At 42.0% G+C, this 27,999-nt stretch overlaps 3 protein-coding genes across 8 annotated transcripts; 2 read left to right on the forward strand and 1 right to left on the reverse strand.

Moving 5' to 3' along the window:
* Positions 1-307: 307 nt before the first annotated feature.
* Positions 308-15,939, reverse strand: LOC124410854 (heat shock factor 2-binding protein-like). 3 transcript variants are annotated; one of them, XM_046889535.1, is made up of 7 exons: positions 15,928-15,939; positions 3,888-4,015; positions 3,594-3,771; positions 3,151-3,255; positions 2,771-3,033; positions 1,941-2,281; positions 308-492 (listed from the first exon to the last, which is right to left on the reverse strand). In XM_046889535.1, exons 3-6 carry the CDS (start codon positions 3,636-3,638, stop codon positions 1,945-1,947), a joined length of 750 nt encoding a protein of 249 aa, XP_046745491.1. In that variant the 5' UTR covers positions 3,639-3,771; positions 3,888-4,015; positions 15,928-15,939; the 3' UTR covers positions 308-492; positions 1,941-1,944. The 3 variants fall into 3 exon arrangements, with proteins under 3 accessions (XP_046745491.1, XP_046745490.1, XP_046745493.1); XM_046889534.1 differs by lacking the exon at positions 15,928-15,939 and having other exon boundaries at positions 3,888-4,025; XM_046889537.1 differs by lacking the exon at positions 15,928-15,939 and having other exon boundaries at positions 3,151-3,519; positions 3,888-4,025.
* Positions 5,250-13,076, forward strand: LOC124410844 (transketolase-like protein 2). 2 transcript variants are annotated; one of them, XM_046889516.1, is made up of 8 exons: positions 5,250-5,591; positions 9,047-9,192; positions 9,307-9,496; positions 10,612-10,846; positions 10,935-11,078; positions 11,206-11,379; positions 11,498-11,713; positions 11,840-13,076. In XM_046889516.1, exons 1-8 carry the CDS (start codon positions 5,485-5,487, stop codon positions 12,509-12,511), a joined length of 1,884 nt encoding a protein of 627 aa, XP_046745472.1. In that variant the 5' UTR covers positions 5,250-5,484; the 3' UTR covers positions 12,512-13,076. The 2 variants fall into 2 exon arrangements, with proteins under 2 accessions (XP_046745472.1, XP_046745473.1); XM_046889517.1 differs by lacking the exon at positions 5,250-5,591 and adding an exon at positions 8,324-8,462.
* LOC124410824 (serine-rich adhesin for platelets-like) lies at positions 13,544-27,993 on the forward strand. Of its 3 annotated transcripts, XM_046889471.1 has the most exons (9): positions 13,544-14,732; positions 16,168-16,474; positions 16,569-16,711; positions 18,025-18,242; positions 18,522-18,748; positions 18,959-19,285; positions 19,959-21,959; positions 21,996-25,641; positions 25,922-27,993. In XM_046889471.1, exons 2-9 carry the CDS (start codon positions 16,445-16,447, stop codon positions 27,841-27,843), a joined length of 8,514 nt encoding a protein of 2,837 aa, XP_046745427.1. In that variant the 5' UTR covers positions 13,544-14,732; positions 16,168-16,444; the 3' UTR covers positions 27,844-27,993. The 3 variants fall into 3 exon arrangements, with proteins under 3 accessions (XP_046745427.1, XP_046745426.1, XP_046745428.1); XM_046889470.1 differs by having other exon boundaries at positions 19,959-25,641; XM_046889472.1 differs by lacking the exons at positions 13,544-14,732; positions 16,168-16,474; positions 16,569-16,711; positions 18,522-18,748 and having other exon boundaries at positions 18,040-18,242.
* Positions 27,994-27,999: the final 6 nt, after the last annotated feature.

Below are 27,999 nucleotides of genomic sequence, written 5' to 3' on the forward strand. Positions count from 1 at the left end.
ATGTGGATCATTGCAAAAGTGAAGTAGGACATTAGAATATATTAAAAATAGCAATGATAATTTTTTCCTGCATTGAAAAATGATCCTGCAATTAACATTTAAAACTACCTTCACACCGGTTCATTGCAACATATCATTGGCGTAGGAATTTCGATTTCTATTACCATTGGTGTAGTACCACTTGCTATTTTCTTTTATAAGAAATATTTGTTTATTTAAACACAAGCCCAGTTATCCAGAGCTTGAGATCAAAGTAAAATCACTGAGGGATAATTCTATCTCAATTCACTTGGCAAAGGGACCAAAACACGACGAAAATCCACTTCATTTGTTCCAGAATACATTTGGATTTTCATAATTTGTTTGGAACAAGTAAAAAATCAAGCATGGTAGATATTCCTGATACAGTACAACAGCTGTTCCACATGTCCAATGTACACCAATCCTATTGGTATTACGTTTAGTATCTGACGATAGATGATATATTGTTTCCTAAAAACAAACAAATGGTTGCACTTGTAAACAGTTTTCTCTTAGAGTACGAGTTCAGAAACTTGTACTGATAACTGAAAATATGCGTAATATTAAAGGCCAACGCCCACTGTTGCGGAACAGTGTAAATCCGCTCGGAATGGAACGACTCTGCTCGGCACCGCACGGTACGGAACTTTTAGTGCAATGCAGTAACAAGACCGTTAGGCGCAAAACGATATAGTTCATTCTCCTATAACACCATGGGTATAACTCACTTGTATGAGACCATAGATTTCTTACAATTACTATTCGAAGCTAATCCCGATAATCAAAGATGAACCGGTGAATCCGTTTTGGAACATTTCAAATTGATAGGAATCGAAAGGAATCCAACTTGGCATGATTTCAATGTTTTTTTTTCATCAATTTCAAAAGCAAAAACTTCAGAAATGGAATGATTGACCGATTTGTCGTGGATTATTGGGATCAGTCGCAAATAGTGATCGAAAGAAATTTTTAGTTTCATACAAGTGAGAGTAATATTCGTTATAGCGAGATGAACCATATCATCTTGCGCCTAACAGTCTTATTACTGCGTTACACTAAAAGCTCCGTACCGCGCAGAGCCGTTCTGTTCCGAGCCGATCGCCGCTGTTCCGCGAAGGTAGGCGTTGGCCTTTAATGTAAGATTTACCTGCCTCTAGTTATACGATACATGCTTGACATAATGTGTCTTAATGTTGGTTAATTTTGACCGAATTTCTCATTATTCATTACTCACTTCAATCAGTTAACTTTAGTTCAGTTGCTGATTCAAGTGATGTTACACTACTATTTGTACAATTTACATTATAATTCGTAGTTACTGGAATTAGTTACAAACCGATCTTTCACTAGATAAAATGTGGGCATCCCTCTTTCTAAGAAACCTTACAGTCTCAAACATTTGGTGCTGGTAGCCCGAAAGGGACAATACATTGACTTAAAGATGGTAACCCTAATGTGGTTTTGTGTATCTTATGAGTTTGCATGTTGAACGATTCCCGTCAATAAAGAAGCTCCCGGATCACTAATATGGCTTTGTACGGCCCCAGGTCCACCCAGCCCACTGATCCGCCAAGTACGAGTCACAAAATTTGCCCACGGGTAACCATCTTTCAATTATTCCGGCAATGGAATAAGCTTGGAAGGGAAATAGTTTGCACTGACGTGAAATTCGCAAATACAAAAATATCTTAAAAATACTTCACGTACTTGGTTTTTGGTAGTCGCCACAACAATCTTGGTAAATTTTTCAAAATGATTATCTTTTATAGGCTAGTGGATTTGAGTGAATTGTTCCTACACAGAAAATTGAACATTAGCTGTGAATATTTCCCAAAAAATGCGAAGAACCAGGTAGCCAGAATTTATACGCTTGATTAACTTGTTTCGACGTTGATTCAATTTGAAAAAATTAGTCTTACCACATCAATCTCGACAAAAACGTCTATCATGGTGAAGAGACGATTGACAGTTTTTGAGATTTGAAATGACCTCTTTGGCAGTTGATGCAACCATTTCCGATTCTGTTTGCATAAGTTCTTGAATTCTTGTTACAGTGATTTTTGTTAGAATATCATCAATGGTCAAATCATCTGTAAGCTCGAAGGTAATAGATTGTAGTAGTCGCAAGGAGAGCTGCTTTAGTTCATCCGAATTCGAATTATTGACATAGGGGCCAAGTATTTGACAGATACGAAGTTCTATCAAATAGTGCAGGCCTGATTTATTTATGCTGACATTGTACAAAATCATCAAGATCAACCTAGATGGATGTAAAATATTAAATTAAAATGGCATGAAGAAAAATGTTTAGAAAAATTCATAGCGGTAGCGTAACCGTGAGAGCGGACTGTTATTACATGCTCGATATTACACAAACTTATACTCTACGGGAATATACTTCATTTATGGCCTACCACTATACTACTTAGTAATAAAGTCAATGGGATCTACGCTACTACCTACACAAAAATAGTGTAGAACAACGTTGTGCAATATAATTTTTTGTAGTATCGTGCATGAAGTAACTGTACACTTTTGTAACCATGATCTCAATGCTTAACAGAAGTATAGTAAAGATTTGACCAGTATCGAATGTTTCGTTATTGAATTCTTGATATCAATTACCTAGCATCAATATGGAAAATGTCTACCATTTGACAAAACAGAAAGGTATCCATGGCAAATATCAATGAAATGATGAAATGGTATTTTGTTCACCGTAAGATGCTCTGCAATACTCATAATCTACCTTGCTAATGAGTTGCCCGTAGGTAACGGCACCAACGGCATCAGTTTTACCATCTTCTGCAGCAAATTTTTTCCATTCGGATGTGTGACCAAAAACTGACGACCTCCAGGGCTTGCCGATAGATTTGTTACGATACCACACAAACCCTTTACAAATTGAAACTCATCACTGTTCTCAGAGGGAAATACAGAACCGTATGTGTTTATAAAGGAAACGAAGGTTCCATTCACAATGCACAAGAACTCCCCAACTTTTGCCTGAAACTAGCCACTTAAGATTATAACTAATCTTAATCTTTACTGATGATTATATCATTTATAACTTTAAAGAGTCACAGGGCTTTAGTTTTCTTCTTGCAAGTAGTATGAAGCAGTACTCACCTTGGATAGCCATAAGTCTACGACGTGAGGAAAGCGTGACGCATGCCATACCAAATTTCCTAGCACAGCACCAAGACTGGCACAAAATGTACTTTGATGCATTACCTGAAACAGGTGTAACCGGAAATGTAACCTTGAAACACTCGTATATCACTGTGTATGGTTGCACAAGCTTCTTTTCACATCACTCTTGTCAGTTTAATCAATTCTAGACTCTCTTTCCACGCTGGTAACTCAACCTGGAATCAATTACTTGATTCCTTAGTCTAATAATCTCTTCCTGTGCATGTGCCAATTGATCCTGTTGCTCAAGCCATCGTTTGTACAGTTCATTGTACAGAAGTTCCACATTGTCATAGTTATCCATTCCTACAGAAAAATGGCAGAGAGAAACGACAAGGTTATAAGTTTACTAATAAAATCATGCATTGACTACAAAATACCTTTCTTGAACACAGCCGGAGGTCCAAACATTGCAGTGACATCATCTTTCAAGCCGAGAGTTACTTCTGTCCCATCTTCTCCAGGGTACGGATCAGCCATGGTCGTACTCGCCGAACAATCCACCGTAAAGTTATTCAAATTACTTCCGACCGTTCTTAGAACGGTGCCGATTTCATCCTTTAAGCATTAACAATGCAATTGCGTATTAACACAATTGCGTAAAGAAAACTGACAAAGTCTTTGCTTCCGACGTATCTGTCGCATAGGAATGTATAATTATGTCAGATACGTACGTATGTAAATAAAAATTGTTCCTGTTCTTCCATAACCTCGGGCTTACAAAGACCATCTGCTATTAGAGGCATTGCAGTTTATTCAGTAAATACACATGGATACGAGATTTTTCAAAGTCGTATCAAGCCTCCACCAAGTCTTTATCGTCAAATTCACAGTACTAGTCACGCTTACACTATTCGCCATGCTAGGGTGCGTTCCGAAATGAGCTGCTGGCAGCATTAAAAACTCCCTAGGACTGAGGCAGAGCTAAGAGGCAGAGCTACCCACAAACTCGGCAGCACAAAAGCGATAAAAGATTGTTAAGGGTACTGACTTCGCAATGCACCCTTGACAAGGGACCAGGTAGAGGATCAACCAATCAATGAAAAGAATCTAGGATATTCCTCTTGATGCTGTCCATTCAAAAGGTCGGTTTCACATATTACCGGATGCGTTCCGAAATATACGGACACCACTGCCAAGTGTGACGTCACGTGGTCAATTGCCGTGTTTTCACTTTAAGCAATATAACTCCACATACAGTCACCAGAGTGCATCTTGGAGTAACTGTAGGACCCATCGGAGCCTACACAAGAAGATCGAGCTGAAATGAGCAAATTGGCAAAAAATTATGAACATAAGTATGGTGTTTTGGAGTTCCGTTGCGTCGTCGACTGAAGTCTTCAGTCAACGGTTCTGTGTATACACATTTTCTATGTCCCTTGAGGAAAATTTGTAACGAAATGACGGAACGGAATGAATGCAAATTTCCGCTTTTTCGAAGAATTAAATATTTATACTGTTTTATCGTAATTTCAAACGGTTATTACAAAATCAAGTATTTATACGTGAAAATACTTGAATTATTTAATGAATGCAGTGGAACCGCGCAAATTTGCATTTATTCGAAAAGAGTAAGAACTCCAGAAAAAAAGGTGGATTCGGTTTTGATGCAGAATCGTCAGTGAGAGATCTCACCGCAAGCAGTGCACCTGTTACTCAGAGCATACAGACATGGACGAAGCCTGGGTATACCCTTTCGTGTAAGTCGAAAACTGCTTAAAGAGGGAAATAGTAAGAATAAATCATTATCGACTGACTTAAATCTTCTGTATTTTGTTGCGTGCACAATGAATTAGAAAGAGACAAAGTCACTATCTCGACTCTAATAGTCGCTATCTCTCTCAGCATGCTCTGCTCTACAATCAAACATACGCATTGCGGTTTCCAGGTAGAGTATATTTTAGTAGGAACTAATTATCGGACGCTCATTTTGCTGGCAAGCAGGCTGGAGTTTCGTCTTCTCCGCTCTTATTTCCTGGTATCACCCTTTCGTTTCAAAAAACCACAACTTTCAGCCTGAGACCCAGTCGAGGTAACCTTTCGCAGTTGAACAATCGTGGACAAAGTCCATGTGGTCGTTTCTATCCCGCTCAACCGATTGTCTCAAGGTCGAGGCTCTTCCCTCCCGAGTATCTCTGCCTTTGGGTGCCGATCAGCAGAATTGTGCCGCACCAAGTCGCATATAGTTGGATGAAGGTTTTCTTCGAAGTTAGTTTCATTTATCGGCTCGTTAGCACACTTCAATCTCACCCAGTGAAATCTGAATGAACAATGGCAAGCTATCATAAGCCGGAGTCAAAAACTATCCAAGAACTGAAGGATATCGCCACGAAGCTAAGAATTGATTCGGTCCGGGCGACCCAGGTAACTAAAAGCGGGTACGTAACATATAGTTTGCTTATCAAATTGGAGAATCTGTGAATCATTAATTAAAATCGACTACGCTATTAGTGGGTCAAGCATTGGTAACCAACATCTGACCACCATGATATGGTCAGCAGCTCGTTCACAGCATGGGTCTGTTGATTTGTTTTCTTATTTTTACCGTCGGGCAAATTCGTTTATGCGACCACTATGTGGCAGCTACAGAAAGCCCACTGGTGGTTTCCGTCGATTCTAGGAACTGATTGGCTATGTAAAGCAGACCTGTTGCTCTTACGACATGAGGTGATTTTAATCACGAGTGATTGCAGCCAGTCACTGCTACTAGGCGCATGTGATTGGTTACGTTCTATTATAGACGGATTTTTACTCGCTCCGAGACCAAGTGCTGACAACCCAGTTGAATGATCAAAATTCAGCTATAATCAACTTTCTCTGTTACGTTAGAGCCAAAAGCGATTGAGATTCCTTTTGTGTGTAGAATCACATTACGAACGAATATACATACAATATAAGTCTTGATTAATCAGCGTGCCATGTCATAGCGGTATAATATTATCACAAAGCTTATCAGGTTATCACAGCAAGTTTTTACGCATTGTCACGAAACACGTGATCCATCGAAGCGGGAAGTTGTGCTAAAATTATTTAAGAACTTCACAGCAAAATGTTTTAGACAAAAACTGTCAGGTTTCAAGGACACGGCGATACCACTAATCTTCTTTATGTACAAAACACGCAGAATTCGGATTTACCTTGAATATTTTGATAGGGAAGACCATAGATCTTACCTTTTTTTTAGCTTCAGTCCAAATTTGTCCCAAAACTAGGTTACACCCAGTTGCCGTAGTGGACATATTGAACTCGAATCTGGGCAGAAATGAAAGGTTCCCGCACTTCGCTTAGTATCCCCCTGAAAAATTCAGATTTTAATCTAAAACCATTTCCGAGATTATTTAGTCTAATTGGCGGATCGTACGACATGCAACATACCAATGAACTAAAATATTGCTAAATTCCCGTTCGATAAGATGTGCTAAAATTAGCAAAAGTTATTTTTTATGTAAGCCACGACTTATGTTCTTCTCACTGAAGTGACGGAAAAAAAGGTTTCAATTACCTTGAAAAGGCATCATTATCTCGATTTGACGAAATAACCCGTACAAATCTCGCGACGAAAATGCGTTGTCGATACCTATTCAGACAAAAGTTAATATTGCTAATAAAAAGTTATCGTTCACGCGTGACGTCTATAGGTTAAACATGGGGTCAAATCCGGGTGAAATTTCTTCTTAACATCAACGCTATCAGTAATAAAACTGTAAAAGTCGTTAGCTGGAAAGTTCTAGTTTAATGTTTCGGAACGACTTGGAGAGATTCTGAGAAATCACCCCAATTGAATATTCGTCCCCTAAATAACTCATTCCTCAAGCATTGTTCCCCTAAAACAAACAAATTGTAAAATAGCAATCTTTGTTATAATTGTTACAGCCTGGAAATGGTAGGCTGCAGACCTACCGAAACGTCATTATATATTAAACTTTCTTCAAAAGGTATCTACTCAGGAAGAAGTTAATATTGTGAATAAAAAATTATCTTTTAAGATCTAATAAAAGTCTATTGGATCATATCCGGGTGTAATTTCGTCTTAACATCAACGGTATCAGTAATAAAATTGTTAATGTCTTTACCCTGGATGGTTTTACTTTTATATCTCGGAACGACTTGAAAAGATTCTGAAAAATCGATCCCAATTCAATATATTCATCCCCTAACCAACTCATTCCTTTGCTGGCTGCAAATACTTGCAGGGTAACAATTATGTCATAAAATTCGCAGGATAATCTCGATTTGTTATAGTAACCGCTAATGCGAACTTTTATATTTTACCGGATAAACTCTTGGCCTTTGTTCTACACGATGACCTGCTTAGCTTGATTATCAGTAGGTATATATGCATAAACGCATATATATAGTTATTATCGAAACGATCGAAAATATAATGTGTAAAATTCAATAAACCTTTTCCTCATTTCCCTCTTGAAGCGTCCAGTGCTAAGATTTATCGTCTATTTGAAAAATCGTTCGCCAGAATGGCATAATTAATACAATGCAGAATCATAGAAAAAGGCACTACCGCTCATGCCGTCAACGCTTTCAAGGTCGCAGCACACAGAATTCCACAAGCCATAAGCTACCCACAAGCAGAATGCGGCAGCGATAACAAAATGCTGCTACGGCTTCTGCATTATGCTTACGGCTGGATTTTTACCGGCAGCAAAATGCTGCCGCAATATTTTGCTGCTGAGTTTTCGATCAAAGGGAATGCCAATGAAATAAAGCAGGGACACGCTACCTGGTGTGTACTGAGTGCGAATTACCTATTTCATTGGCATCATTCCTATCGTTGAAGAATTATAAGGCCGCAACATATTGCGGCAGCATTTTGCTGCCCGTGGAAATCCAGACTGCGATTCGGCTCAACCACTTCCGTAATATTTATTACACTATTATCGTGACGATTATGTAACTTATTGCGTATAAAAATAGGTGGCGTCTTAACCATCTCTTCCATTTGGGGAATTTTTTTTTTTGCATCTTCGGTCAAGGGTCGAGATAGCAAGCCGGCGATATAAGCGAAGCTTGTCGGCGATGAGGCTTCAGTTCGCGATTCCGCGTTGAACACTCCAGTCAGAAGGTTAGCGGACTATCGTTTCGGTGCAGATTTTCAGCGCAACCGCGGACTTGGCCGGTTAATTCTAAAGTTGATTGAAGATGGTGAAAGAAATTGATACGCAAAAGCTCTACGATGTGGCCAATTGGCTCAGGATTCATTCGGTCACAGCAACGCAGGCATCGAAGAGCGGGTATCTATCAGTAAAACATACCTACCTATCGAAAAACCTAACCTAACTTAACCGAGCTAACACTGTTGTTGCGAACGTGGTAGGATCCTAGCGTCCCAGGGTAGTTTGGCTATCACAGTCAATCTGTAGTTTGAACATTTCCGCTCTTAACCTTTGGTTCACCTTCACCTAACGTTACATCGTAGTCAATTATTCCATTTCCCCCTAATATTCTAAAATTGCTTGTGAGGTCAATGTTCACAGTCCAAGGCTCTTGGTCCTGGGGCTTGACTTATCATTACTATTCTGAAAATGAATCTTTATAAATGATATGCAAAATCAAAAAAGTTCCCTCATACCATATATGTATTAAACAAACACAGCAGGACTGTGCTGCAATTTTATAGCTTTTCGTCCACTGTCTTTATTGGAGTGGGGAGTCTGACGTCGCACTCAGTCGCCCTACCCAAATAGCTAGCCACCTTACACTTTTCAACTAGACACCAACCTTTAAATTAAACTATATCTCATAAACTCTGAAGATTAAGATTTGTATTGGTAAAAATCTTTTCATTTACCTAAGATTCTTTGCAATTCTACTATAGACATCCAACATCATGCTCGTCGATGGCAGAGATCATGTCTGTCCTCTTCTTCCACACAATGCGCTACAAGGTCTCTGCTCCTCGTGATATCAACAACGATAGATTTGTTTTAAGCAAAGGGCATGCTGCACCGATTTTGTACGCTGGTAAGTGATTACAAGTTATCAAAATCTAAATAGAAAAAGCTACCAAATTACGGTAGGTAAGGGTTTCAAATATGTGGCAGTGTACGTGTCAATAATGATCTCAATAATTCACAGCTTGGGCAGAGGCAGGTTTGTTTCCTACAAGTGAACTTTTGAATCTCCGAAAATTCAACAATGACCTAGAGGGACATCCGACTCCTAGATTGAACTTTGTTGACGTTGGAACTGGGTCTCTTGGACAAGGGCTCTCTGTCGCTGCTGGCATGGCTTACGTTGGCAAGAATTTCGACAAGGCTAGCTACAGGTAACTTTTCCAAATAACCGAGTGTCGCTTTTATACAGAGTATCAGTTGAGTTGGGAAATCAGGGAAAATTTAGAGAATTTGAGATGTTATTGATGCCAGACGCCCTATATTTCTTAGTTGAATACGTTGCAAGATTTCTAAAGTTTTGCACCATGGTATCACCAAACACCCTCATTTTCGAATTAGATCTTATGTGATTGGGTTGAATAATCTCTCAAGAATTCAGAACGTCAAAGCGAATGATTTTGTCTTGCTAAATCTATCTATTGGTTCAAGAAGTTTAATTTACTGCTGTGAGGTTTGTTGGTTCGGGACATGCATATTTCCTAGACTGAATAGCTCTCTCCAAAACACAAGGTCTACGTTATCTTATTCACAGTTGATGAAATATCGCAGTTATCATTTCTAAGATCAGTTCACTCTTACCTGAAAAAAAATTGATTTTAATAATTTCATAGACCCACGTGATTATGGGAACATTGCTCACAAGTGGAAAACAAGAATATTTTCTGATAAGATTACCATTACATAGCAAAGGAGACTAGTGTAACAGAACTGAAGGTCCACTTTACTTGTTAGGTATGCTTATTCAATAACTGGTGTTAATTGACACCAATATTCAAAACCATTTATTAAAGAAATTTGAATACATTCAGCTTCATGGACTCTAGTGTAAGAGGTCAATACATCACTACTCGATTCAAGGGTGCAACAATTTTATAAATTACTTGATGTTTTACTACTTACAGAATACTGTTGCATCCTTGGACTCGCAGACTCTGTATTTACAAGTCTATTGACTTGAACATTTCCACTTTTTTCATAATTCAGTGTTGATAGATAGCGGTTTTTTACGTGGAGTGTAAGTTTGGTTAAGTTAGGACCGCAGGCAATAAAAGACGTGTAAACCATACTTGCGTTATATAAAAAAAATTATAGTAAGATTACTGGGCCTGATTGATTTTTCTGCTAGACAGCTTTGTTATCCACAGAGTTGAATTGTCAGTGTACTTATGATGAGTGACCGAAGCGACCAAGATCTGTATAACATATACACATTGTGCATAGTACCTAGTCTATTCATCTATCTTATAATTATACTTACACTTTAAAGGGTGTACGTCCTGGTTGGAGATGGCGAATCTGCTGAAGGATCGATTTGGGAGGCACTGCACTTCGCTTCTTACTATCGGCTAGACAATCTTTGTGTAATATTTGATATCAACCGTTTGGGTCAAACGCAAGCGACTTCTCTCGAGCATAACATGGAGGTTTATCGTGTGCGTTTAGAAGCTTTTGGGTTCAACGCTCTGGTAGTCGATGGCCACGACGTCGAGGAACTGGCTAAAGTACTAACACAACCTCGTATTTCTCTTTTTTTGTGAATATTTTTTTTCGTGGATCCAAATAAATACGCTGCGATCTTTCATTCCACAGGCATTCCATGAAGCACAAAATACACAAGGCCGTCCAACTGCAATTTTGGCGAAGACTTTTAAGGGTCGAAACTTCCCCAACATCGAAGATCAAGTCAATTGGCATGGAAAAGCTCTGGGAACCAATGGCGATGCTGTAATTCAGGTATGGAAAGAATCCTTTTTTTTTTAAGGGAATTAAAATTTGAACCTCATCCACGGGTTTCTACTTTTCTTTATGTATACCTACTATCTTATAATATACTATGTTGATTTCTTATGTCCTGTTTTAGCATCTAACTTCATTACTGAAAAATCCTGGTCCACTCGCTCTGCATCCACAAAAACCCCTCGTTGCAGATGCATCAGTCGTCGACATTAGTAACATAAAATTGAACTCACCACCTAACTATAAATTGGGTGAAAAGATTGCGACACGTCTTGCTTATGGAAACGGCCTTGCCAAGGTAAATATATCGTAATTACATCACTTACTCCGTGATGAAAGTTATGAAATTCTCGTAACGTGCCTTCACGTTTTCAGTAATGGCAATGTTATAATAGCACCAATACTTTTTCATGCAGATTGCAGCGAACAATTCTCATGTGGTTGCCCTGGATGGTGACATGAGGACATCAACCTTTTCAGATAAAATCAGGACGGTCGATCCGTCGAGATACATCGAGTGTTTTATTGCTGAACAGAACTTGGTTGGAGTGGGAATTGGCATGGCGTGCCGTGATCGTACTGTTGCCTTTGTGTCAACGTTTGCCACCTTCTTGACACGTGCCTATGATCAAGTGAGCTCTTATTCTAGTACATGAATTCTACCTTACTCTGATTATCAGGAATCTGTAGCATAGCACATTGATTGAACGTGAGATATTGTAATTTATACATTTTTCGGGTAATTTTAATTATTGCAGATTCGTATGGGTGCCATATCGCAAACAAACGTAAACTTTGTCGGCTCCCATGCCGGATGTTCAATCGGTGAGGACGGACCTTCGCAGATGGGTCTAGAAGACTTAGCCATGTTCCGGGCGATACCTGGCGCTACTATTTTCTACCCATCTGATGCCGTTTCAACGGAACGTGCGGTAGAATTGGCTGCGAACACGAAAGGCATCTGTTTCATCCGAACTTCACGTCCAGAAACACCTGTCATTTATAAGAACGACGAGGTACTAGCAATTGGCAAAGCCCATGTTATCAAATCTTCAAGCAAAGATCAAGTTCTGATTATTGGTGCCGCGGTTACGCTAGTCGAAGCTCTTGCAGCTGCCGATGAACTTGCCAAGAGTGGAATCAACGTGCGTGTCATGGATCCGTTCACAATAAAGCCGATTGATGCTGCCGCGATAATCAAAAATGCTAGCCAAGTTGGCGGTAGAATTATCACCGTTGAAGATCATTATCCAGAGGGCGGTTTGGGCGATGCAGTACTCTCTGCCGTTGCTGGTGTGCGAGATATAATTGTGAAAAAGCTTGCTGTACCAGTTGTGCCTCGCTCTGGACCAACAGCTGTTCTGCTCGATGCATATGGTATCAGTGCTCGAAGCATTGTGACGGCTGTTCATGAAATATTGAAACTCTGAATATCTGTTCCTAACGCTGAGAAAGTTTAGTGCGAAGAGAAGTTTCTGCACTAACAGAAGAATGTTTTCTTTCTTCCAATTACTTTCAGACCTGGATAACTCGAGCTTGGTAGGGGGATTCACTAAATAAAAACTCTAATTGACAGAGCCTGAAGACAAATACGGACCAATAATAACTTTTACACACAGAAAGTGTTTTAGCCACAATATTCTGCATCAGTCTGCCCTACTTTTTCAAAACATGTACAATGCGTAATATAAATCTAACAAATAATGTACAAATACCCCCGAGTCTAAGCTCAATTCCGTTGTGCAATAACTTTCTTAAATTTTGCAATATTGCCAATTTTTCCAAAAATTTACTCTATGTTTAAAACAAACGTTCCAGTGATAATAACTAATACAGTAGTTTAATAGAAATAATTGTTATTGGATGCATAAGTTGAATGGTTGGTTATTTTTATAAACTTGTTTATAATTTCCCTTCCTGTTTTTCTAACCACCGACCTGTTCTTCAACCAAAAACAGCGTATGTGAAAAGGAAATAAAGTGTTCAAAGACCATTTGCGATTTTGTTTTTAATTTGTCACGCCCTCAAATTAAAAGGTCTCCGATGTTTGCCGCGCAATTGTTATCCAACACAACGTGAGTAAATCGACTTTGGCATTTTAATAAAGACTCAGAGCGAATTTTCGCCAACATAGGGGGTTTATAGTAGAGTCGCGCCTGCTGATAGACATCATTAAATTTTATAGATGAGCAGGATTTGGATCGAAAAATACATGGTTTGCATTGAATTGAAACGAAGAGTTCATGAGTACTTTACAAATCGTTTATTAATATTCCAAAGAGAGAGTCTGCGTCGACCACTGGTATACACGGGCTCCAGAATCAGTGGCTTACCGACTGCGTAATAAGGTAAAGTGGCGTCAGAAAAGAGGCAGGTTTTGCCTGCGTATGACACATGCACACGTGTGTATGTACGTATACATGTGTGCACGGCGGTACACGCATGTGTGGATGCCTCGATATAGGTATGTATCTATACATAGGACAGCTTGTGTTCGTGGTATCGTGGTGGGTTAATATTATTTTGATCTTCTTTCGGGGGGTGGCGGGATGTGACGATGATTTATCCCAAAGTTGGAGATAAAACCGATGTACCGTCGTAAGGACAGTGATGTGACGTTATTAAAAATCAGAATATATGTGCGGCCCTCGTCGCTTCGGGTGTCGTCGCGAACCACTAGTCACTCGGCAGCATTCAAGGGAGAGTGAAAAAAGTAAGATGGCCGCGACGAAACTTTGCGTTCCGTAAAGAACAGTTGTGTTGACGTCGTTTGGGTTTCAAATTTTTCCTGCCTTTCACGAATACCCCTGTATATTGACAACGATACGCTGCTGCGACGTTTTGCATCTTCTTCTAGTGAATTTGTGCCGAACCGGAGATGAATTGTTGATTGCTCTCAATGGCCCAGATTGCCGCATGAACCGTGCGCTTGTTTATCTCAGAGAACAACAATAATCAAACAACGTGGACAAGTGAAGTACGAACAGTGATAACTCGCGGAAAGAATCGCGACTGTTTCAATATCCGTAGCGCATTATTGAGATCGACGTTTATCGTCGCGGCAGAAAATATTTCTGCATTTCGAAAGCAATTACAGCTCGTTGGCCTCAGAGGATTTCGAGAAGAAGGAAAAGGCTGGCGGCGACCCTGTGGATTATTAGGCGTTCGCGTTACACATTCCCTAGTCGAGAATAAGACTGTTGTGTTAACCGAGGGTGCTTATAACCTGAGACGAAATGATAGATTTCTATCTACTTATATGACGTGTATTTCCTCGGTGACGGTTCCGAATACTCGACAAGCTAATCGGACGGCAATATATTTGCAAATTTTGCAGCTCTAGCATATCGAGCAAGCTGGGCAAAGTGGCGGGTAAGAGAAGTCACTTCCAAACGTGAGAACGACCACGGACGGCCATATTAGTGTTTCAAAAGGTGGCAGCAGCGCCGTGGAAGTAGAGCAGCGAGTGAAGTGAAGTGAAGTGAAGTGAAGTAGAGTCCCACCGCTTGCCGATTAGTGCCTGGCTGCTCGCATGAACGCGAGTGCCTTGTGCTGTGCCCAACTGTGAATCGTCGTCCCACAGCGTGGCGTACATACAGCGCCATAGTGGTGGGGTAGCAGTGGCGATTCTCGAGTACGCTGTGTGCCTTGGTGTGTATGTATACGTTGGTGTTGGCGTTGGTGTTGGTGTCGGTGTTATTCGTCGTTGATCGAGATCGTTTTTTTCGTTGATTAATGTGAACCTTCGACTGCCGACTGTCGACAGGATCGACTTGTGGCCTGTTAATGGTGAATGGTGTTGCTATTTTGCTTTATACATATGCTACGGCCGATGCTTCTGCATCATTTCGGGCAATCAACAATATCAGGATTATAGAAAATTATTTATGATCCCTCTCGAAAACGACGCAACTGTACGACGACATACGTAATTCTGCATAAGCTTCTCCATCGTCTTCTTCTTCTTCTTCGCCCCCCTCCCCCCTCCCCCCTCCCTGCCCTCGCTTCCTCTTCTTCCTTTTCCTCCACCTCCTCCCCCTCCTCCACCTCCTTCTCCTTCTCCATCTCCTCCTTCCAAGCAGCAGTAACCTTTTCAAGCATCCTTTGCACACGTCAATTTTGTCATCGCGTATTTACCAACTGCACGCGTTTTAACAACAACTATTAGTGCACCCCTCTTGCTTATCCCTCTCAAAAGAACCAGACACACTATAAATACCTGACTTTTTTTTTATCCCATTTCATTTTCTTATTTCCCCTCAGTGTGATATGCTTGTTAGCAGAATCCGGTGCCTCGATCGAAATTCTAATCTTTGTTACTTAACGTTTGTGAAGATGAGAGCGCATCACCCACCATTGGCTTGTACTAATTTTCCTCTGTAACAAAGGGATTAATTGTCTTTCCTCAAACTGCTGTGTACCATACGCACACCTCGAGTTTTGATCAATCAAGTTTGATCCTAAACTGAAGTTGCCGCTGATGGATGATAAATTTCTGAGGAATAAAGTAGCCAAGGTAGCTGTTTGAGAGTGCAAAGTCGTGACATTGTGGCTAATGTTGATTTGACCTAATCGTCTATTATCTCTTATCGATCAAGCTCGATCGATCAAAACTTTAGGTACATACATTGTCTACCTTATTAACCTCAGGGCTGTTATGGAAAAAAAAGAAGATTACTTGCTGATAGGCAATTCAACTTTTTCCGTATGCGGCTAACGCAAAGTACCAATCCTACCTACCAAAGATAGCAGCTATCAAATTATTTGAAATAACTGTAAAACTTTCAACTGGGACGTAGGGCTGCGACGAATAAAATGATAAATATAGCCAAGTAATGACACTAACTTGTACGAATTATTAATGATTCAATGTGGTTAAAGTCAAGCAGCTTACCTAATTTTAGGTTGGTGTAGTAAGTATATCGTTATACCAATAGTTATTCTTTGTTGAGACAAACATTTCTGTCAAGATAGTGCAGAACGAGACTCAAATTATGACGGTTGCGGGTATTTGTACTAATCTTGAGGCGATCAATAATATTCTCTTTGTCTTCACATTGCAAAATCCTTTATATCTTTGTTTTAGTCACATCACAGTGGAGTTGGTTCAAAAGGAACGTCGAAGGAAAAGATATAAGAGAGCTGAGTGGGGGTGCCTCGCCGCGCCGCTGATGTCAGCTAGGAATTTCAAGTTGACTACCAAACGGCAGTCGAATCCAAAACCAAGGAGTCACTCATTTATAGGATCTAGATGAGAGGTGATATCTATCGAAGGTCTGCACAGAAGCCTAGCCTTATAGCCTTGTAGTTCAAACAGGGCTGGCTCGGTACCTGAACCGTTGCTGCCTTCGACACAACTCTGAATGTCTTCGCACATACAAAAGTCGTGCGTGGTTAGTTCAACCTCTTTATGTTATAGCAACCATTAATAATATTTAACATTATGTCGTGAAACTATGTCATTAAATCGGAACCAATGATCAATAGGGGCTTGAGGCAACATTAAGTGACAGCAAAAAGAAGTACGGGGACAAAGTGAATGCTCTTTTGTCCGCCTGGGAACATGTCACTAACTTTATACCCGCGGCAACGCCAGAAGCTACGCAATCTCTCATAGAATGGGTTCACAGGTATGTAAAAACCTTTTCAAGCTTCTCTCTGGTTTTTAATATTAATCTTTGCCTCTGATTCCTATCATTGCCAATACCGCAACAGACTTGCTCCCAGTTTTAGTCCATTCGTGATTCCTTAGCATGCTTACCACAACTTTGAGTCACGAATGGATCGACTTGTCTGCAGTTGACAATTTCTCTCGTATAATTACAATCACAAGCCAGTATCGCCTCTACCTTGGAGTGACCTTGTTTCTTTCATGCAATTGTTTCAATTTTCTTATTTTGAACTGCATGAATAAACCACAGAGGTCTTTAATATCATTACTAAAGAATATTTTTTAGCCAGATCAGCGTGAAGGGAACTGGAGAGCAGCACTCTCACGGGGCTCCTTTGATCATATGGTCAAAAGTTTTAACGACAATTTTCTGCCGTCTGTTGCGAGCATTGTGTTTGGCCCTTAATTGGTTGGCATTATGACTAAATCGTTGTTTATAAATGTTTCCTATATGGAATAGTTTTTTTTTTTTTTATCAGCGGGCATCTTTTCCGCAAAATTCCCACTGATACTAATTGGATAGACGATTCCTATCTCAATGTACACATCGATAGTGATCTGAGTAAAGGCAATTATGAACTGCCAAATAACAGTGACGATTCTAACAAAACATGTATCTGTAGATAATTATTTTAGTACGTTGACCTCAGTATTTGTCGGCACCGGCAACGTGGAAGAGAGCTTTCAATGAGAATAATCGCAATCTGGCAATCGTCTATCCAGTTAATATAGAGATCCGTGGAAATTCCGTTTTGACCTCATCTGACATATTTTGAAAATCCATTCCTTCTATGTATGAGACTAGCTCTTTGAACACCTTAAAGAAAGCTTCTCAGTCACAAGGTACCACTTTAATCTTCCACATCTATTTCATTGTATCTTACTAACAATTGATATGTGCAAATGTTACGTTGCTGGTGATCAGTTATTCGTTCTTAAAAATTTCTTTTTCAATTATCATAACAAATCTCTAGTTCTTGTTATTCGATGAAGCTGTGAAGGGACTTATTATTATCCCATAGTCGGACGAATATGCATATAGTTGTTATTTCAGAGTGACAGTTTGTGAAAGGCCTACATTAATTTCAACTCTGTTCAATTTTAGATACTTATTATATGTAGTTTATGATATGGAAATGGTTTTATAAGTTGACATTTTGATCAGAATTTCAAGAAATCGAAAATAAAGCTATTTGATTGGTTTGCAGAACTGGTATAACTACTAATTGAAAATTGAGGCTGCCATGTAAAATTTTTACTCTTTGTTCTCAGGCATACTTTGAAGTTGGTATTGCGGGGAGAGTGGCCAAAGTTGTCACCCGCTACAAAGACGCACCTCGGCGTGACGTTGCAGAGGTGCTCTACCCACCTGGGCCGTCATCCTGCGGCACCACGCTGCGCTACTCTGATTGCCCTCGTACATGATCCTTGGACTCGTCCTGCCCTTGACAGTATTCTCAATGGCCAGCCAGATCCAAGGCTTGAAGACGGTACGAGGCAGCAATTTTTTTCCCTGTTATGCCTATTTCCACATTTAAAACTGATTGTATACATTTACCACCGATTCGGATTCGTAATTTGTTTCCGTAATATCAGGAAATTTTCTGCCATCCAACATTTTTGGTGATTGTTTTTGGTTTGAAAAATCTCACAGTCAGATTTTATTTCTAATTATTCATCTCAAGCGGAATTGCCCTCTGGTATTTCCTGGTAGTGGTAGGGTTTTGGTCACGTTGATATCACTCGTAATAATTAATCTTTGTTCGCAGAGTTTTGTTGTTCGGAAAAAGGTGAATTATTAATGATGAGGCTTCGAATATTGTGTGAGGATCGCTGCGAAGACATAGCGGTCAATTTGGCAGCCGCTTGCGTCCGTTCGCTTCGCCGAAGCGATCAGTTAAGATCAGTCTGCGAAGCTCAACATGTGCAATACATGATCGATGTGTATATCGTTCTATTGTACAAGCTCAAACGCACGCAAGACATATTCGCTCAAGTATTACCACATTTTTATTTTATCATTGTATAGATGTAGGTACGGTAGTCATAAGAACTTCTCTTAGCTTCGTGTGTCAAGCACTATCAGTTGTCCGTGTTTATTTAGAAAAGCATTGAGTACGGATCTTTTATAGTTCTGGTATAAGTTAGAGTAGGTGTATTATTTTTGGATGGTATGGTCAGTTCTTAAGAAAGCATTGTTCCGCAGCTAAAATTAATGGATCTTGGAGAGGGTTTGGAATTGGTCCAGAGGCTTGGAGGTGAAACATCGACCAAATACGGAACGGCAAGAGTTTGGAAGAACTCGACAAGAGCCGCAGAGCTGGTAGCGCAGTATTTGGTTACTGCCGGAATGGTTAGGCCTGTCGAAGAGACAGGATCCTCGACTCTTGAGCAAATTATCAACTCCTGGGCTTTGCTTCACTCAAAGCTCAAGGACATGGCTCCGACGTTACCTGGAATGATACGAAAACTCATAGAGCCTGCCGAAAGTGCGCAGCACATTTATATTTTTTGCGCTGTACTTGGCAAACATGTAAGTAATGACGAAATTTTGCGTTTCTTATTCACATGTGTCAATTAGTGGACATACAAATGCATGCCACACGACCTTTGCTATTGTATGTATAAGCGTACAGTTATCCATTTCTAAGGTCTTATACATGATCAGAATTGTCGGAAAACAATAATTACGGAAAGGTTCTTTTTGCAAGTCATCCACAAGTAAATCCATACGGAATTTCGCGGACTGAATTCAAAACTTTTACGTCTTTGTTTGCGATAAAACCACAGTTTTGCCAATCTTGATGTATTTTATTTCGCTCAATATGACACTTGATCGCTAAGGTGAGTGCTGGAAACAATTATAAATGAGTCGAGTCGCATTACGACGGCCGAATTGCAAGACAGTCGCCGTTGAAATGCTCGCAATTTTAATTCGATTATATTTTATTTCTAGCACTTACCGAACATAAGGCATTATTTCATCCAATGTAATATACCATGATTAGGATAAAGTATGGATCTGCCTTCGGTCAGATTTAAAAAATTGATCAATCGGTCGGCAAAATCGACCCGTACGTGTGTACGTGTGTGCATCTTAGATCTGTCCAATATTATGATATTTACTTATCAATTTTCCTAATTTTCTTGATCCTATAATCGTGAACTTGATGGAGTTTAACCTGTATTTGTGTTTCTGGTTTCAGTTTGGCTCGACCATCAAGCCGCTCATGATTGAACTTTATATACGAGCGTTAACGACAGACATGAACGAATTGGAGGTGCAGAAAGTAAAATCTGAGAAAGAGAAGGTGCGAGAAACTGCGAAGCGGTTGAGCACGCAATTTTTGAAATTAGCCGATGTTGTCGCCGAGAATGTGGGCATAGCCAGAGAATGCGTGCTTACCGCCTTTTCTCTCCACCCCACGCGACTTTGCTACGACAGGATCCGAGAAATGGCAATAGCTTGCGGTAAGGTGAAAGGGGACGGTGCTCGAGTCGACGAGATTAATCGCTCCGACACATTGGCAAGTTATCTGGATACAGGACAGGAACAACTTTCCGCTCGACGCTTGTGTTCGGAGGTAACGGCACAGAATGCCAAGCCAAAGGAGGTATTATTCTCTCTGAAAGGCTTAGAAAAATCGCCACATCGAAAAGAGGTAAGCAATACAGACGGGTGCCAATTACATCCGAGACGTGACCCAACATCGAACGGTCCACTCGGCGAACTCTGTTTCAACTGTGGTGAATTCACGGGGGTTGAAATAGTGAGGATAAAATCACCTGACGCGACGCCCAATGTCGAGCGAACTCTTGATGCTCTAATCCTGATAAAGGGAGATGCTGTCACAGGCTCGGCTAATTATGACGAGAAGTCTGCACCTAATCAGGTACTGGACGCCGAAAAATTAGGCGTATCGCCGCAGTTGTGCGATGACTTGGCCGTTGTGCTAAGCAGTCCACGTTATCACATGCTCAGCTGGGTCCTGGATTGGAAAGAATTGAACAGTTTGTGTGAAAAATATTTGGAGAATGCAGAAGAAATGCGCAACACCAATAAGGAATTGAAATTCTTGAACATTGACTATTCGCAGTTTAAAGACTGGCCACTCGAGGAAGAAGCTAACAAAGATGTATTTTTCGGCATAGAAAAAGGATACGAGCAATGGGCCGACATACAGTCGGACGATTCGGAAGAATTTGGTAGTTTCCAACCTGCTGGGCCATACAAGAGGTCATTGACGAGAAGAAGCTTGGACGATACTACAGATTCCGACAGCAGTAGCATTCTGAGGCTTCGCCGTGCGGGTAGACCAAGAAAAATTCACAGGCTTGCATCGACCGACAGTGACTACGACGAAGATCCTAACAATACTAAATCTTCTCATTTTCGGGGAGTCAACGGGACCGTCGACGAATCGGTAATTATAGAGGATGAAATGGTGACAGACACCGATACAAATACTCAGGACAGCCAAACGGATAGTCTCGGTAGTGACGGATGTAGACAAGATAAAAAACCAAAGAGAAAATCACCCACGACTAAAGAAACCAACAGCAAAAATCGCGGCAAGTCGAAGCTCACTGTAGAATCGATGTCGCATTTTCACATGCTGGTCAATGACAATGTAAGACGTTCCACAGAGGACATAAGTAGCTCTGACATAAGCAGCAACGACATAATAACGCTATTCTCCGCGGATATGGACGAGGGCAAGTGCGAGACCATCAAGGGATCCGCGTATAATCCTGAGACGCCGCTCATCATTACCGAAAAGCGGAGCGACCCGGCGGTATTAAAATCTTTGCGGATGTTCCGGCCCCAGAACATGAAAAAGCCGACAAGGATCAGCCAGATTCTACAGAAGAATTTATTGAACAAGAATAAGGACGGAAGTTGTAGCAATAAAAACACGAGCTTATCTAAGTTTTCACCCAATATGTTGAGTAATTTGAACCTAAATCCAAAGATTATTTTAACCCGAAGCGACGACGTTAACAAAAAAATGATGCTACCGTCAAAAAAACTGAGCCCCGGTGACATTACAAATGAATTGTTAAATCTGCAAACAACTAGATTCTCGCAAAAGAAAAATTCTACGATTGTCACAGATGAGAAGAGTCGCAGGTGCAAGAGTAACATGGTTGAGAGGGACTTGAGGATCGTCAAAAACTTAAACTCTAGCAAGCGTGCCGGTTCGAACTTTGTCAAGTCCTCGGGGCTTCAAAGTAAGACCAAGTTCGACATTCTTGCCAAGGCTGTGAGGGATTCGGACATATTGGCCAAAAATGTGCCCGGTTTGAACACTCTTGATATGATGGTACCACCCCAAGTTGAATCAACTGTAAATATAGTTCAGCTGTCCCGTAATATCCCACAAAGTCCGAACTCCAGTTCCGTAAACAGAAGTGGTACGCCGCCAAGAAATCGTTCGTCTGTAGTTAGTAGCGGTATTCAAATGCCAAGTACGCCAACATCGAGCGGACATGATAGCGGCGTTGGCATGAGCCCAGCGGATCGTACACCGCCGTCGAGGTCGTTGCTTCAGGACATCGGCGAAGAAGCCAACCAACTTCCCGATACTCCACCGCGTGCAAACTCTTTGCCATCGAACGCTGAACGTACAAGTCCCAAAATACTCGAAGAGCAACGGGGCAGCAGGTGTATTTCCCCAAACAAATCGCCGTCGCCCTCACCCTCGCCCTCGGTTGCTTTGAACTCGGGAACGCCTACTGTGACTATAGCCTCGGAACAATTGCAAATTGTTTGCAAACCCGACGGAACGTACCGGTTGGCCTCGGTGAACCCCACCGCATCCTCGTCCTCGTCATCTTCATCTTCGTCATCGACGTCGTCCCACTCATCTCATATGGGGCAGCGAGGCATGCTCACACTTCAGACATTGGACGAAAATAATTTCTCACAGCAACAGTTGCAGGGACGATTGGAAGATTCGGGTACTCCCAATAGAACAATATATGACGGACTCAACACCATGAATGTTAAATCTGTGCATCACACCGGCCAGAATACTTCGCCAGGCTTGCCCAAATTTCAGCAAGCATTCCGTAAAACCATATACACACTGACAAACAACACGACAACTGTCACTGATTCTGTTACAACAGAGAATGTATCGCAACTGACTCCTGTCTCAAAAACAACAAATCTGTCAAAGGCAGTACAGACTTCCTTACAAAACACTCAAACCCACGGCGGGGTTAGCGCTCAGTCTATAACTAATATTCCGAATCTACAACTGTCGACATCAAGGCAGCAAATATTGAACATAGTACACACGTCCGAAGGCGGAGATGGGGGCGGAGGGGGAGGAGGAGGTACAGAAGAAGGAGTAAACAGCGGTGATAGCGCGGGTGTTGCAGTCACAACGTCTGGCAATGTCACCAATCCAGCTGTGACGCAACTCGTTCAAACGACGTCATCACCCTCGGGTGTGATATACACGCACAAGATGCCAGTCACGATATCCACGACTAATCCCAGCCAACTTAATATCATTCCACACACTATATCTCGCACAGTTTCGTCTCAGGGTAATAGAACACCAGTGGTGAAGTTGAATATAATAAGAGCACCGTTGCGACAGCATAATATTGCAAGCACCATACAGGCAGTATTGGCAGGGCCACGAGTCCAGCAAAATGTTCGACACGATAATCTAATCGCGTCCCCCATCGATGTTCCGATAAATCAGGTCAGCTCGACGACATTGGAACAACTACGAGAATTCGAAAGTGTTCTGGAACAAGTTAAGGAACGAAGCACCGTGCAACCTCAGCATCAGGGCTCCAATGTTGTAACAACGACTGTACAGACGCAAACTCAAACCCAGACCCAGACCCAAACCCAGTCACAGGTGCAAACAATCGTACAACAGAATCAGCAAAGTAGCAAACATCACGCGACGTCTGGCACACTTGCCCAACAACTGAATCTTATGTCGCGATCAACGGTGTCGAACAATGAATTCTCAAATGCAGCCAGCACCATTACATTTCAACAGGATGTCTACTCTCCTCAGCAAAAAGTATCACTGGCCTATGTCGATCAGACTGCGACTCTCACTCAGAAAGTTGTCTCGACGTCCACCCCTATAGTCGTTGTGACCAGCTACTGCCAACCGGCAGCGTCTCCGGCATTGAGTGTAACCTCTCAAAGTTCATCTAGCCCGTGCGTAACACCAGCTCCGACACCTGTGTCGTCTACGGGAAAGACACAACCATCTTCAACCACGAAACCAGGCGGGAAAAAGTCTACCTCGAAAACAGTAAAGACGAGCGCGACTAACACTTCTAAAACACCACCTGTGCCCAAGCCACAACAGAAGCCGCAGGAGGATGAGCAAACTGCTCAGCGAATATACGCAATTCTCGACGAGTATGCAGAGCAGCTGAGAAATTCCCCTGATCTCAACAACAAGCCAGCACCTAGAAGAAGGTCGAATCCACCAACAAATCCCAGCCAATCGTCGAAACGTAAAAAGTCCGGTTCGAGCAAATCGAAAACACCCAGTCAGCAAAGTTCCGAGCTGAGTCCTGGCCCTGATGATCTCGGTCGTACCATGGGTAGCGAGGATTCGTCGTCAGGCATTGTTCATGTGCAAGACAGCCCTGTTGGCACATCATTAGCGGATGATGCACAAGTAGGAACAAATGCGGAGGTAGCTTCAGTGGATGTTAAAAATTTGACCAACGACTCTAATGATGCGGTCGAGATGAACGTCAAGCGAAGAAATCTGATATTTGCAGACCAAACCAATTCCGTTGCGCAGCCGAGAACTGTTATTGTACAGGAAGCAGTTCAGACGGCATCTGTAAGCGTTAGCGAAGCCCTTGCCTCGGTTACAGGGAAACTTGGCAGCACAGCTGTATTGGTACCAGGTACGAACTATATTCTTCCAATGAATCTTATGAAGAGTGGACAACAGTTCACCATAGTATCGGGTGGCCCAAAACTTCTTGCTACCGTTCCTACGACTGTTAGAACAAGCAATACCAGCAACGTATCGAATGCTTTGGTTCTTCAATCATTATTGAATCAAGCTGGTAAAATAATTGCTCAACCGACTCAGATGAAGCAAGTCAAAGTACCGACGCTTCAAACGTTGAACACTGGCCAACCATTGGCGCAACACCAACAGCAACAGCGACACCACCAACAACATCACGTCACCCACAGTCCAACAGTCGTAGTGACACAGAGTTGTGCTGGAAATCAGTTTGCCGCCGATCAGATAGAAAGGAACAATAGCGATGGAAACATTAAGGTTGACGTGCCAAACTCTGTGGGTATACCCATGCACGAAACACCAGAGAATACAACAATAATCAATAAAACACCCACAATCAGTCTGATACAAAAGAACGTCAACGATTACGGGTCAAACCAACAGATATGCAGTGTCATAACAAGCAGTCCAAATTTAACGCTCCAAAGCACGAGAATGTTCAACTCTACGATAAGTAAGCTTGCCACGCCGACTGGAATAAAGCACGAGAACGTCGTTTGCTTGGCGCCACCTACAGTCACGCAATCACCTGAAAAGAATTTTGCTCAGGACAGTGAGAACGATGAAATTTGTAGTGGCAGTAGTTTACAGACTGAAAAACCTGTTGCCATACAAACTGCGACAATAGCCTTGGCATTTACACCTCAGTCTAAAGTGTCAGTGATAAGTTCAGGGCAGAAGGAAACACGAGACGTTCCTATCGCTGGTGCGGTAGACGAGGGTGAAAGAGTTGTATCGCCAAAATCTGTCAAGAGGAAATCCGATGACGAATCCCCTGCAGAAATGTTGCCAAAAAATACGAATTCAATCATTAGGACAGCAATGTCTGCAACACGGCAAAACGCTTCTAAATTAGGTAGGACCCGTGTATCCTCGATTATTACATAACATTTATGCATATTAATTGCTCGAATCATTCAACCGGTAATTAACCACTGCTTGCATCGCTTTTTTGATTCATTAATCTTCATCAAGTATGTGGCTAATGGTTGATCTGTAAACAGTCAGTGATGTCCCAGCTATCGATAACAGCTACCTATGTTTAAAAAGAGGGTATTGAAAAATCATAGTATCGATAGCTGAGACACTGTGCAATCGCACTTGTACAACGGGCCATACCGTACGTCTTGTTTCAGAGGCTGGAACTGCAGAGAGTAAAGAAATATCGACAAAAGAGGCACCCGATCAGTTTCTCGTGAGTGGCATAAGCGTTAGCGGTAGGGAAGTCTCCGATGCCCAAGAGACTCAGGTGCGAAGGCCGACTGATAACGTTGCTGATGCACCGTTGCGGATAGGCAACGGGCTTTTGTGCGGGAACGCTAGACTGCAGGAAGCTTGGGAACCGGAGCGAAAACCGTCATCGCCTGATACGCCCTGGAGATACGTCCCGACATCTTCGAATCAACTAGGACTCGAGCCGTTGAAGGTTTACTCTTCACGAGAGGGCGAAAATTCCGTGGGTGGTGGCAATGGTAGCGTACACAACGTCGTCCATATAATAAACAAAGGCCAAGGCATAGAGATGGCGAGTGGTCAACTCTATCAAACTGCTTCCTCGGCGACGACAACCACGAAAAAGTACTTCATTAATCACACCCTAGAACCATTCCAGCAATATTCAAACAGAACACAGATCAAGACGCAGCTGAACCCGCGGTTGGACCGCGAACTCGCGCAGCAAAGGATCAGCAAGGCGGCAGCCATTGAGCGCGAATTGAAATTGCAGAAAAGTTTGTCGGAAGAGTGCGAAGACTTGGGAGTCGACGAGCCGAGCACAAGTGACCTATTTCCAGAGGCGGATCTGCTATTTGACACAAACCACTCGCCATCGTTTGACCAATCATCGCAGGATGCTACCTGTAGCCAACCTGTGGGATTAAAGTCCTATAACTCATCCGTATACTTTCGCCCTCTTGATTCGTCCAGCAGCAGTAGGGATGCGAGCCCTGTAACTGACTTCAAAGCGATCGAGCGTAGAAAAAACACTGCTCAAAGAACACGAGCTATCAAAGATACGGTAAAGAGAGCTAAGCGCGAGCGAAATGACGACACTGTTATGAAAAACCTTTCAAAACAGTCTAAGCTTGATCTACAGGAAGCGGACCCAAGCCAGGACGAAAGTTCGAACAGTAATTCAGATGCGTCAAGTCGTCTTTCCCCATCCATTTGTAACGATGTAACCAAAGACTGTACAGTCGGTCTTGAGCGTGTGAAGATGAATTCCTGTGTCACTTCCAAGTCAAGTTCTCCGAGCAGTACCTCCGACCTACTACCGTCTTCGGTGATGAAACATCAGGACACAGACGATCCCGACTCAACTGCGACAAATGCCAATAACATGTCAGTGGCAAGCTCCGGCGATGAAAGCTTAACACTGTTGGGTGGCGGTACGGCCGATGTAACAATGCCGTCGCCCCTTTCGCCGGCTAGCGGGCCATTATTGGCTATGCACAAATATACCTATACTAACAAAAAGCGATCCCTGTGCAAGGTGACGCGCAAGGAATATCTCTCGTGGGAAAGCCCGTTGTCCGATCAGGGCAGGTCGAGCAGCGAAGATGACGAAGCTTCCAGCATTGCCGAGTCGATGAGCAGTCAACCAGGGGAAAGTATGATAGTAAACGGATTAGAGGACAATATCGATGTCCCGACCACCGGCAGTAAATCCACAAACGATTATTGTTCGGCATACATGAACAAGCGTCGTCACGATAAGCTGAATGTAAATGCAAGAGTTGTGCTGAATCGTAACGATGCTAAAGGCATTGGCAGTAGCGATGTGCTTGTCAAACGCACAAAGAATGACTCGATGGGTGAGTCTGGCGCAGTCTCGAGTGACAAAACTTCCGAACCCTCCGACGACGAAGGCATCGCTCATCATCCGCCCCATTCCGCAGGCCCTGACTGCCGCGCGAGAAGATCCAGTCTTCGTGGTCACGTGAAGAAGGGATGTGCGTGCTGCAACGGCTCCCCGGAAAGACCGAAAAAAAAGTCTGTCAAGTTGGACCAGAAACTTAAGAAGAGATTGGCATCGAAACAAATAGTCAGGAAGAGGTAGTCCTGTAAGAAACTCTGATCGATCGGACTAGTTGAAACGAGGCTGTGTTCGAAAAATCGTATTGTGTGTGAATCTATCTACATACATGCATGCATACATGCATGCATACATATGTATATATATACATATATATATATATATATATATATAAAAATA

The sequence above is a fragment of the Diprion similis genome, chromosome 10, assembly GCF_021155765.1.
Source record: "Diprion similis isolate iyDipSimi1 chromosome 10, iyDipSimi1.1, whole genome shotgun sequence".
NCBI classification, from domain to species: Eukaryota; Metazoa; Arthropoda; class Insecta; order Hymenoptera; family Diprionidae; genus Diprion; species Diprion similis.

Bases quoted from the DNA above. Each gene is read 5' to 3' on its own strand.
- LOC124410854 (XM_046889535.1), bottom strand. From the start codon at position 3,638: ATGATGTCACTGCAATGTTTGGACCTCCGGCTGTGTTCAAGAAAG. The intron at 3,256-3,593 runs GTATTTTGTAGT...CACCTGTTTCAG, and splicing joins TCCGGCTGTGTTCAAGAAAG to GTAATGCATCAAAGTACATT. The intron at 3,034-3,150 runs GTGAGTACTGCT...TTAAGTGGCTAG, and splicing joins TAGACTTATGGCTATCCAAG to TTTCAGGCAAAAGTTGGGGA.
- LOC124410844 (XM_046889516.1), top strand. From the start codon at position 5,485: ATGGCAAGCTATCATAAGCCGGAGTCAAAAACTATCCAAGAACTGAAG. The intron at 9,497-10,611 runs GTAACTTTTCCA...TACACTTTAAAG, and splicing joins TTCGACAAGGCTAGCTACAG to GGTGTACGTCCTGGTTGGAG. The intron at 11,079-11,205 runs GTATGGAAAGAA...GTCCTGTTTTAG, and splicing joins ATGGCGATGCTGTAATTCAG to CATCTAACTTCATTACTGAA.
- LOC124410824 (XM_046889470.1), top strand. From the start codon at position 16,445: ATGTCTTCGCACATACAAAAGTCGTGCGTG. The intron at 18,243-18,521 runs GTACGAGGCAGC...CTTTGTTCGCAG, and splicing joins AGATCCAAGGCTTGAAGACG to AGTTTTGTTGTTCGGAAAAA. The intron at 25,642-25,921 runs GTAGGACCCGTG...GTCTTGTTTCAG, and splicing joins GCAAAACGCTTCTAAATTAG to AGGCTGGAACTGCAGAGAGT.